General features: G+C 41.0%; 1 protein-coding gene across 1 annotated transcript; it reads right to left on the bottom strand.

Moving 5' to 3' along the window:
* Window positions 1–2,026: 2,026 nt before the first annotated feature.
* Window positions 2,027–12,001, bottom strand: LOC137272425 (3-oxoacyl-[acyl-carrier-protein] reductase FabG-like). Its single transcript, XM_067804806.1, has 9 exons — window positions 11,692–12,001; window positions 10,532–10,671; window positions 9,392–9,484; window positions 8,672–8,810; window positions 7,426–7,466; window positions 6,901–6,970; window positions 5,941–5,977; window positions 4,571–4,646; window positions 2,027–3,102 (listed from the first exon to the last, which is right to left on the bottom strand). Exons 1-9 carry the CDS (start codon window positions 11,726–11,728, stop codon window positions 2,947–2,949), a joined length of 789 nt encoding a protein of 262 aa, XP_067660907.1. The 5' UTR covers window positions 11,729–12,001; the 3' UTR covers window positions 2,027–2,946.
* Between the last annotated feature and the right edge of the window lie 425 nt (window positions 12,002–12,426).

The raw sequence follows: 12,426 nt of genomic DNA on the forward strand, positions 1-12,426 counted from the left end.
TACTCGTGATTTTTAGGGGCTTTTTTTCAATATAGGCAATATTTATCAGTATTTTGCTATGCCAAATACTAGGCGATACACACACCTTTTCCTCTATATGCCGTGATTGGCCTGTATAGGGCGATATTACAGCTACCTTATTCTACTATAGCTGTGGAGTCAGCAATAGTTCAGCAATGCCAGATAGGTGTTATAGTTAACGTTATAACTGTATGACTTAAGGCCTATAAGCAGCAGTGTTGCTAGCATATTGCTGAGAATATAATATCTCAATAAAAATACTAACCTATTTAAAATGTTATTATTCATCATATCCTGTTACACCTAATTTAATAGACTATCGTAATATAGTGAGCAATTGCAATGTCACCATTTTTTAAGTAACACAGCAATATTCCATGTATGGTAACTCTTGGTGACCAGTCAATCAAGTGCCAACCAGTCGGTCCCGTTAGTCACCTCTGAGGACATGAATGCTGAAGGCCAATTCTAACCCGTTATTTTCACAAGCAAAACTCATTTCTAGGTCTTCTTACGCCACACGGTGTCTCTTCAAAAGAGACCAGTAAGACACTAGGTGTTAGTGATGCTGGGAAATATTTCATCTGCCTATTTATTTACAGTGGAAGCTGGCTAAACCGGCACTCCTTGGGACTGAAGAATCAATCCGGTTTAGGCAATGCGCTGGATTGTAGAGCTGATGATGAATGTACATGTCACGGATGGGACTGAGATTTTATGCCAATGTTGACAACTTGCCGGATTGGACACATGGCGGTTTGGGCAGCTTCCACTGTAATACGATCAGATAATCGGAAAAGCAAAGGAACAAAACTTTGGTGCATAATACATAAATCCCGATATTCTTGTTTAACAATACAGACAATGCATTAAACCAAATTCATACTTTTTGCCTCATGCGATACTTCACATTTTAATCTTTGATACAGAGATATAAATACTTTAATTCATTTTCTTTTAATATTCGATGTCTAATGCCGTTTTCGTTTGCTCGGGGATATAACGATAACCAGAGCAGATTTTGAAATTCATTTGATACTTCTAAATATTCACTGCATTAGGCATATAGGTGTTCTAGCTCTAGAATATTATGATTCTGACAAGTTAATGGTGTAAACGTGTGTTAAACTGTGTGTCGAGCCAGCGGACTGGAACCCGTCTAGTTCAATATTGTTTTATCACCAACCAACTGCTGATGTGACTAAATATACTATGTCTGGTTGACTGGTTGTCTGGTTGGTTGGTTGATTGGTTGGCTGGCTGGTTAATCAATCATCAGTAATTCACCTATATGTCGACGTTCTGTAAACAGTACAGTCCAATCCAGTGATCAACATTATGAACATCAGTCAACACATGTGGGCCACGATGACGTGTCAACCAAGTCCGCGAGCCAGACCAACCGATCCTGTGAATTGCCTGTTACAAAAAGCATTGGTTGCTGAAATGGGGTGACTATTGAGGGGGAAACAACTATTGCGATAACCACAGTCTGTTGCGACCAACTATTCCAATACTATTGTAATAGTCTTTTCCTTTAAATTGTCTCATTTGAAGTCATTTTCCGAATGAATGTATTGTTTATATGGAATAAAAACAAGTTGTAGTTTCAGTCTCTTCAAATAACTGACAAGAAACCTGAACCCCAGATCAAGTAAACGTTTAAAACACAAACTCAATGCAGCTGCAGCTGCAGCTGCAAGTCTGGTCCCAAACATTCCAGCTCCCAGCTCCTGTATATTGTGCTGCACATTTATCAACGGAAGCCAATTACTAAACTATCGATAGTCACACACACTATCGTAGCATCGATAGTTCTTTTTTTTTCATTTCTATCATCGATTAATACTATCGAAGATTCAGCAATTGCAATCCATCGAGCCCTATTGCCTTCACCTGTTCTTCACGCATAGACTGAGCATAGCAAGGGAACACATCCAAACCTCAGGAAGACGTGCTACCCGAATCTAGTGGAATAATTAAAACGAAAATAAAAGCGCAAAAAGAACGATAAATTGTTCTTTATTCTGAGAAGCACACATGGCAAAAAATGATTAATGTCACATGACTTTAACAATTAAAACCATTTTCAATATTCTAGCATACAATCCTTATATTCCCACTCGTGATAAATTCTCTGTACATTTTTAAAACACTATTTCCTTTTCAAGAAATAATGCATAAAATTATCATCAGGAACCGAAAGTCCTATACGTAGATATCATGCGCAGAGTTACATATTTTTCACGGTCTTGTGAATCAAAATAATCAACCTGTTAACTTCTGTAGGGCATACTAGGGAAAAACTGTTTCTCGGCTATTTAAACAACAACACCGAGTATGATATACATGTTTTCACGTCATAGCCTGACATCGCGGTTATATGCTTTAGTTAAATGATAAGCAGCTATAACTGCCAAATACGTGCCTTCCTGATAGAACTGTAATATTGCCGAAAACAGGTTGGTGGGTGTACGTGCATGTCAGGTCAAGCTATCATAAGGGCATGATGTAACCATTACATGACTACTCTTCTCTTGACGGTGCAGTGAGTGTGTGTGTGTGTGTGTGTGTGTGTGTGTGTGTGTGTGTGTGTGTGTGTGTGTGTGTCTGGGTGTGTCTGGGTGTGTCTGGGTGTGTTTCTGTGTCTGGGTGTGTGTTTCTGTGTCTGTGTCCCCATATAGGATACATAATTTGATTACAACCTACCAGCTCAAGCTGCCATAACAGTGTGATGTAATTATTCTATGGCGGACGAGTCTAATCCTACCAAGCATCAAGCGGCTCTTCATATGCGACAATTCACTTCTCATCTTTATTACATATACGCATTTTCCCAAAATAAACCAAGCTTATAAGAGGATTGGGTTTGATTATGCTGAATTTAACTGATACGTCCTCCGCTTCGACTTCACAACCCGAGCTTCACTTTAAGGTACAATGTCGACCTCCATCGACTAAAAGGATCTGTCCCGTCACGTAACTTGCAGCGTCGGAGGCAAGGTAGCCAATAGCTTCAGCCACGTCTTGGGGTGTTCCCAGTCTGCCAAGAGGGTTGGCATTGGCTTGTGCCTCCAAGAGCTGTAAATGTATAATAATAACCTTTCTGGAAATATTACCACAACGGTCATTCCTATTACAATCTCCCCTAAACATAGATCTGAAGACACCTAATTACATGTCAAATTCAGAACGACCGATCAATCAGAGATTGCGAATGCGAAAATTGTTATGCGCCCTCGTAAACACCGGGCATTCTCATGTCATGAACAACTGATTCGTATCTACTTATCGAGAGACATCGAAAAAGGAAGAAACTTTCTTTGTCCTTTGAAAGTACCCCAATTCAGTCTCAGCCACATTTCAGAAATTTCAAGATTTTCATTGCACTGCAAATGAAGAATTCAAAATATATTTCTGCGGGTGGCCTGGACTGGGAGTGGTCAGTCTGAAAGTAGTTCCTTAGTACCTGGAAGCTCGAGACAAATTGTTTCTGACTGTCTGGTACCAACTGCTGACAGTGATTTCATGATCTGATTTTTAAAGTAGGTTTATGGAGTAACCAAAAATGTGATGTTCTGAATTATTTGGGCAGTGACATGGTATCATAATTAAAATAGTTCATAGGTAAAATAGTTCAAATAGAGCAGTGAAAGCCAGTAAAATGAATGAGTACACAGTGAACTCAAAAACAGCTAGTCGAACAATTTTCAAATTCTGGGCACTGCATGCGTCATACCATGACGTCATTCAACTGTTAGAGATATAGTTTCGGGAGAGTTTGCCAGTTACCATGGCAACGGGTAATATTTTCAGTTGTCACCCTCATTTGAGATGTGACACGTAAATAGCGAATACCACACAGCGAATAGCTAATAGGTCACATTGCAAACGAATTATACGAAACGAGTGTCCGAATACCAAAGGAAGGTCACGAGTTTCGTATAATTCGTACGTAATGAGACGAACTGTGGTATTTCATTTATGATCCACGTTGTACATGCATAAATTGACAAAATAGAGTTTGTTTTGTTATTTGTATGGTTTCAAACGAAAAACCAAAACCGTTTTCAGAAAGACTTTGCGGAAGAATGTTGTACTGTTGTACACTTTTTGCATGACGTTACACTGTAATGACGTGAATTCACGTGCTTGTTATGAATGGAAACGTAGTTCGGTCACGTAACTGAGAGGTCATGTCTCGTTATCCAACCAAATCATTAGAATCTCAGGTGACGTCGTCACGACACACGCAGCTACCCGTACGTTGACCACGTGGGTAATACAGTACACAATTCCTCCGCAACCTCTTTATGAAACCGGTTAATGCATGGAAGACGTGGGTAATAAATAAAATATCACATTCGGTCTCATTACATACGAATCATACGATACTCGTGACCTCGTGACAAGGACACCCGGTTGGTATGATTCGTATGCAATGAGACCGAGTGTCTGTTGTAATAGGTGACGTGTATTTCGATGCATCCTACAGTGCTGATGAGATCTATCTGACCAGCGTCAACGTTGTATAGAAATTTACACTGACCTTCTGTATCTCGTCGTCTTTGCCGTGGAGGACAGAACCTTCTCGTCCGAATATCGGAGTCGGCACAGCGCCTGGGCTAAAACAAAAATGGTGCAAATAGCTTAGATGCTAGTTTGACGTTGAACACAGACAGTGAGTTTTATCTGAGTGAGTGAGTAAATATTTAACGTCACATAGGCAATCTCTCCTCCATATCGTGACGATTTTTATCCGGGGTATGAGTGAGTGAGTGAGTTCAGTTTTACGCCTCACTTAGCAATATTCCAGCTATATGGTGGCGGTCTGTAAATAATCGAGTCTGGACCAGACAATCCAGTGATCAACAACATGAGCATCGATCTGCACAATTAGGAACCGATGACATGTGCCAACCAAGTCAGCAAGCCTGACCACCCGATCCCGTTGTCGCCTCTTACGACAAGCACAGTCGAGTTTTATGGCAAGCATGGGTTGCTGAAGGCCTGTTCTACCCCGGGACCTTCACGGGTATCAGGGGTATGAATGAACCGTATATGATAGTACTTGTGTTGATGGACAGCCAATTAGATATCTTGTTGTGATCGAAATTACAAAGTTGAACAGGGTGGGATTGTGTTGGTATTGATAGACTACATTCCTTCTTAGTAGATTTCATGCTGCATTCCAGTGTTAAATGAGACTTGGCTTGGGGCAGTTGGTACGCCTAGAAATATGATTCAGAACACCTTACAATCAACTTACAATAAAATACATATGATGTAGACTGACTACCGTTTAGTATCTAAATGTATATACACGGAACTAGTAATATCTAACTCCATTTAAAATAAAAAAGCAGTTTTAGTTAACTGGTAAAATCTGGAGTCACTGGAGTTTCCGCAGTGGAAAATAATGTGGTTCAGGGTATGTGAGGCCGACTTATTGTGTAATACTAATAGCATGATATATTGATAGAAATCAGAAAAAATATCGTGTTCCATAACTACTTTTGATTAGTACATATCAATTTGGGACAGATGATTTCCCTAAATACATATTCTGGAGTCACCGGCCGGAAAAAGGCAGACTGTTGGGTATAGTTCCGCCCCTCCCCCCTTTAAGTGTCTTTCTGCTGTCATCTATGTTACATAGTAAGGTTATCTACACGCAGGCAACACTTAAAATCAACCAGCATTACTCGTCACTCACTAGGCATCAGTATTACAATATATTTTGGCGGCATTTAGAAGTTGTTATATATGACCAAGATCTTTAATTGTTTGACACGATGTTCCGGGGTCATTTGATGAAGGGGTCTGAAATGACTGTGAAATGTTGTGTGTCAAACTATTAAAAGAAGATTTATCCACAAAAGATCTTGGTCATCAATATTATGAACAGCTAATTCTCACTTCACAGAATTCACCCGAACTTTCTTGGGCGCGAGCTCTGCAAAAGAAAATAAATCTTGCATAAACAACTAGCATGTTACAGTAAACATACATACAGATACTTTCAGTCACTCAAACAGTTTTTGCACCCTGTCTGTTTGAATGTTTGAAGTAAATGAGTGAGTTAAGATCGGCAATATTTCAGCCATATAGTGACTAAAACAAGGTGGAGATTTATAATGATTAAAATTAAATTATAAGCACTTCTCAACGAAGGACAGTAAAATAACTAGATCATCACAGATAGGTATTTACAATTAGTAATTAAATCTAAGTCAGTGTAACTATTGAGGACGATACGATATAAAATCGGGCTATAGATCGCCAACAACTCCGATTAACTGAAATAATCGAAGATTGGTCGCGGTGACCAACCGACCAAGAAATCGATCACATTTTCTCAATATCGAACACAAAGGATTTTGGAACGAATGTTTTAGTGTTTCAAATACTTGATAATGGAACGTATGTTTGAAACTGTCGGGGCCTTAAAACATGTTGTTGGGGTTTTTTTTAGAAAAATAACTGCACTAACTGAAAGGTCATAACTGAATAGTTGTTAAAGACTCCAGGAAGTTTACGTTCATGATATGTTAGCCATCACTTTAAAGTAGCAGGGTGCAGCATGTTATACATATCTGCAGTAACGCCTGGATAGAAAAATCTAAAAGATGACGCTAACAATTTTCAAAGACTTTCCGTTAGTAATAATATCATTTGTGAGATTTCAATCAATTACCTACACCAGTTTGTAGCAATTTAATTCGCCCTAGCAAGAGTATGCGAGTTCAGTTTTACACATCTTTTAGCAATATTCCAGCAATTTTTACAGTGGGGGACACCAGAAATTGTTTTCAAACAAGTCTTCAGCGTAACGGGCGAACGCTTTAACCACTATGTCACCCCACCTCCCCGACTCACCCAAAGCCAGGCACTGAGTGAACATGTCCAGGGCGGCTTTGCTGATGCAGTAGATTCCAGCCGTCGGCGTCTGGAACACATGCCACACTTGGAGTATCCCCATGGCAACAGATGATTTAACAAACGTTTTGGGGGGTTTTTTTGCTTTGTTAGATTTGGGGGCTCCATTTAAAATGTAATCTCAAGAACACTAGATCACGTGGCAATCACATTACAATTTACATTCATGGCAAGCGAGTCGGTAGATATTAGTGAGATGGGGTAACTCCGCGTACGTGACACGAAATTCAGGTAACCGGAAACTCGTTTATCAATATAGGAGGAACCGTGAACGTCCGGATAAATGAGTTTCGACTGCAGGATGACATAGTCAACCAAGTCAGCGATGTGGCCACTCGACCCGTTTGTCGCCTCTCACGACAAACATTGGTTAGTGAAGACCAATTATAACCAGGGTCCTTCACGGGTCCCAAATATAAAAAAATGACCAAACATTTCATAAAGGAAAAAAAAAGCTTTACTCACCGCCCTAGCCCCGAAAACACTTGAAATGTTTACAATGTTCCCTGCAACGAAAATCATGTTAAATTCTTCAAAGGAAAAAACAGTGTTTGGTGGCATTGAATTACACCATTTCACGTTTTACAAGAATGCACAATATTACGATGGTTGGTACATCATAGAATATTATTTGCAAGTCAAAAGTATACAAATAATACTATTTATTTAATGGCTTCAAAAACGGTTTCTAGTTGTAGCCCTTGTCCACTACCTTGAGCATCCAGCAGTCTAACACCAAATTCACCCTTCTGTTGATGCCTTGATGTCTCGTGTGGGTTTTCTTATAAACGAGTCATTTTGCAATTCATCGTTCTCATTTGGAGACAAAGGCACAATACACACCCTAAGTCACCTCAACGTGTACCCATTAGTAGAGATGTGTATTGGCAAATGAAATGTATTGCAATACAGTGGAAGCTGTCATAACTGGCATCTGACCAATCCGGCAAGTTGTCAACACCAGTATATAATCTCAGTTTCGTCCGTGGCTTGTGCTTTTATCATAAGCTCTACAATCCGGCATTCTGTCTGAACAGGATTAGTTTTTCAGTCCCGATCACTGCCGGTTTAGACAGCTTCCACTGTATATTGCGATTCAGGCACCCTTATTGCAATACCTATTGCGATATATTGGAAACTGAAGTGTTTGACAGTAAGTACCGCTAATTACACATGTCGATCCTATTTTCTACATTAGTCCCCATATGTATCTCATGGCTCTGATAGCAGCAATCTCAAAATCAACTTGCTTAGTCAGGGAGTCTTGCTTAGTCTATTTTCTTTTATTAACAATTCGTAGTATTACAGCATGCCGTCATTGCATAACGTAGGAAAAACTTGTTGTGAATGCAAATTTTAATTCAAAACGTAAGGATGATCACAAAGAACTTTATATGTTGTTTTTTACCCAATATACCAAATTTCAGAAGTAATATTGCAATACGTATCGTTTGAAAAGCGTATTGCGATATACCGGTAATACCGTGAAGCCCTACCCATGAGGCTCTTCTCTGATGTACCCACCTTATGTGCCAACAGATACGCCCGATATTCCGCCAGATGTACCCACCCAGCGTCTTCTAGAGATATACCCACCATACGTCAACCCCACCCCCACCCCCACCCCCACCCCTACCCCACCCCCGGGGATGTACTCACCCTGCGTCTCCAACAGATGCATCCACCCTGTCTCTACCCTAAAGTTACCCACCTTGCGTCTTCTCCAAGTGGGGGACTGCCACCTGTGACAGGAGGAAGGGCACCTTCATGTTGAGGTCCATCGTCTGGTCGAACTGGGACTCCGACATCCCCATGGACTCCCCGGGGAAGAACAAACCTGCGTTGTTTACCTGCAGTACAGGTGGGAGAGGGGAGACAAACGGATGATCAACACTTACACCCAGTCACACACGTGTAGCCGTAAATCAAAAAGCATCCTAAAATTACGATTGTATATACACTCTTCAAAAAAAGAAACGCAAAATGAAATTGAAAAATGATACTTACAATTTTGTACACGTATGTAAACTCAAACATTTTTTAGGGTTGCACAGAGAGTAAGTGGGGAATTAATCCCGAAATACCGGGTGTGTTCTTTCTTTTGTCTGTTTGTCTGTGAGTTTATATAACTCAGACACTAGATGGTCGGTCACCGGTTTTTAACATCTTTCTTTTGTCTGTTAGATTATAACATATGGTCGGTCACCGGTTGTGCTATTTTAACATCTAATATACCCTACCCTAGCATGCTCAAAATTGCGTGATAAAAAATGTTCAAGTCTTTTTATGCTCAGACCAAAATCACACTTGTTGTATTGTGAGTATCAGGCCCCCCTAAGTAATGGAAGGAATTACGGCAAATTGGGGAGGGGATGAGTATGCTTATTTGCAATTCAGGCAATAAACGTCGGTGAGCGGTTGACACACGTACCAGTACGTCGAGTCTGCCAAACTTGGCAACCGTCTTTTCAATAGTGGCCGTCCGGAACGCCGCGTCAGTCAGGTCACCGTAATGGGTCCGAATCTGGAAGTCAAACGAGAGACGAATTCATCTGTTGTGTTATCACCTCCACTGCACTACACAGAATATGTAAATTAAACAAGAGGGGATATCATCTGTTATCATCTCCACTGTTCTACCCACAATCTCTACTCTGCATGTTATCACGTTTAAGGCCACACTCAGCGATACTCCCCCTATTATACATAGGCTAATAATGTGTCAGAGGGTATCGAATACTAACAATAGTTTACGGGTTAGCCTGGTGTTGTTCACGTTAAGTTTGAGCATACTGTTGGTCTCGTTGAGTTTGACCATGCTGTCGGTGACGTTGAGTTTGAGCGTGTTGTTGCTCACGTTATGTTTCAGCATACTGTTGGTGACGTTCAGTTTGACCATGCTGTCGTTGACCTTGAGTTTGAGCGTGTTGTTGCCCACTATGAATCTGAGCATACTGTTCCTCACTTTGAGTTTTAACATGCTGTTGCTCACTTTTAGTTTGAGCTGATGTATGTCATCTATGATATCATGATTCTTGTGTTGATAGCAATTACCGCTGCCATTCCACTTTCTATTGGATGAAAACAATCTGTGAGTCTTTCCATTTCTTCATTTACGGATGCATGTCATAGACTGAAGGCGACAAAAAATAAGGTGACACATGAAAGGTCAAGTGTCCTTTGTTCTTTTTTCAGGTTCCTTTGTAAGCTTTGTTTTGCGGTGTGGTTGAAATCTGGGAATACATACTGCGATGAAGTGGTGTTCCGTTTATCTTTTCCCTTAGTATAGCATCTGTTTGGAGTGTTGTGTAACAGCTTGAACTTTCAGACCGAAGTGCTCTTGGGGTTGAGTATAGCAGACAGTATTCATGCTCGAACATGTTACGTTTTGATATGTTCACCCACGATCTCACTCAGATAGGCGCACTGCGCGGATCGGAAGATACTATACCAAAATATTATCTGTGTTAATTCATAATGTATGTAAAAAGTCAACTGGGTGTGTCAGGTAATACTACCTGGTACTAATGGTGCACAAAACCGGAAGTACAATACACTTCACAACACTCACGTCATCAGCCGGTATCCCGCAGTTAGAGCATCGCTTGGCGACATCGTCCAGTCTCGTCTTATCTCGCCCCGTTAACGCGAGTTTGGCTCCATTTCTTGCAAAATGCAAAGCTGTTCCCTCCCCAAGTCCGGCACTAGCTCCTGGGGAATGGAGGAGCATGCATAAATAAATACAAACACGTAAATTAGGTTATGCAGATTATCGGTATGCCTGATGTTTATTATTTATGGTAAATACGTTTAGTACACAGCGTGTTTTTGTTTAACTGAATGGACGGAAGATCTAGAAAGTTTTATTGAACAATGGGATTCATATCCATTTGCAAATTAGTTACACATTCTTTCTTCGAAATTTTCTACCTTGGCTCTGCAAGGATCCGCACACAAACCAAAATAGCTAGTTCACTCATAAGCTTTCCCTTGAAGGTCCCGGGTGGAATAGGCCTTCAGCAATTCATGCTTGCCATAAAAGGCGACTATGCTTCTCGTAAGGGGCGACTAACGGGATCGGGTGGTTGACAAATGTCAACTTTTCCCAATTGTGCAGATCGATGCTCATATTGTTGATCACTGGATTGTCTGGTCCAAACTCCATTATTTACAGACCGCCGCCATACAGCTGGAATACTGCTGAGTGCGGCGTAAAACTAAACTCACTCACTCACTCACTCACTCACTCACTCACTCACTCACAAGCCAACATACATAACTTTAGTACTTTCAGTGGGTCCATCAACCCATCTCACTCCCCGACACACATTAAATTCTGCACTATTTCTAAAAAACAAATCACTTACATTTGCTACAAATGACACCCGGCATACTGGAAATTAGCAGAATGAAAAATTACAGAAAATTGTCGTAAAGTCTTCTCCTGGAGGGACATGGCCGCGCTGGTGCTCTGTAACGATGACATTGCACATTCAGTAGGGCGATAACAAAAATGGCCCGCGTAACTCCCCGAAGCATTGTGGTGCTCCTGAGCTGACTTACAACATGCCCCGCTCTTGCACTGTAACGATGACATTGCACATCTAGTAAAAAACGAACAGGCATGATATGGCCCGCGTAACTCCCCGAAGCATTGATGGCGTTCCTGAGCTGACTTACAACATTCTACATGCATGCACATGTGCAGGAAAAACAGTTTGTCATATTTACCCGTAATAAGTACAACTCGGCCTACGAAACTCGCCATCACGTCGCTTTTGCTGTTACTTTTGTCAACTGTCACGTTTCACTGGTACTCTTCGAGGTATAGTGTGTAAATTGAAAACGTTCAATAGACGTCACCGACGCTTTGTGGGCTGCTATCAATGTTGCCTGACCTAACGAATCATTTCGCTGATTCAGTAACGACGAAGTCACACAGAACGAGGCTGCCCGTAATGCCTTAGCTCTGACAGTCAGTGATAGCCGGCCTCACAGTGCATGAACCTTACTAGGTCGGTGCACATGCAAGGTTGGGATTGCACGGAGAAAGCCAACATGACCCAACCGCCGGCCTTAAACATGCAGCTGTAGATATCCATTACACCTCTTCACAATGTTTTTTTCACTAGGTGCACTCGTTATGCATTAACAACGCAGAAATTCTCATTCTAAAGTGCACGAGATAATCTATGTTGAGCACTCTGTTTATCATAAAACATTGCAACTAACGTTTCTTACCTTAGTTACAGAGATGGAACAAACAGCATGTTGGAATTAAACATACCTCCGATTATAATATGAATATATTACATGTTGTTTGGCAACCTGACACAGACGATGTCTGCACAAACTATAGGGTCGTCATTCCGTCTTACATCCACCAGGGCCTTATAACAGAGAGACAGGTCGAAACTCTTGCCAGAGTGAATAGTTCAAATCCACTGTCCTGTCTAATAGTGGTGA

This window comes from Haliotis asinina, chromosome 2 (genome assembly GCF_037392515.1).
Source record: "Haliotis asinina isolate JCU_RB_2024 chromosome 2, JCU_Hal_asi_v2, whole genome shotgun sequence".
Taxonomy (NCBI): Eukaryota; Metazoa; Mollusca; class Gastropoda; order Lepetellida; family Haliotidae; genus Haliotis; species Haliotis asinina.

Excerpts from the sequence above, each read along its gene's own strand:
- LOC137272425 (XM_067804806.1), bottom strand. The coding sequence starts at position 11,728 with ATGGCGAGTTTCGTAGGCCGAGTTGTACTTATTACGG. Across the intron at positions 10,672-11,691 it reads CCGAGTTGTACTTATTACGG|GAGCTAGTGCCGGACTTGGG; the intron begins GTAAATATGACA and ends TCCATTCCCCAG. Across the intron at positions 4,647-5,940 it reads GTTCGGGTGAATTCTGTGAA|CCCAGGCGCTGTGCCGACTC; the intron begins GTGAGAATTAGC and ends TTTTTGTTTTAG.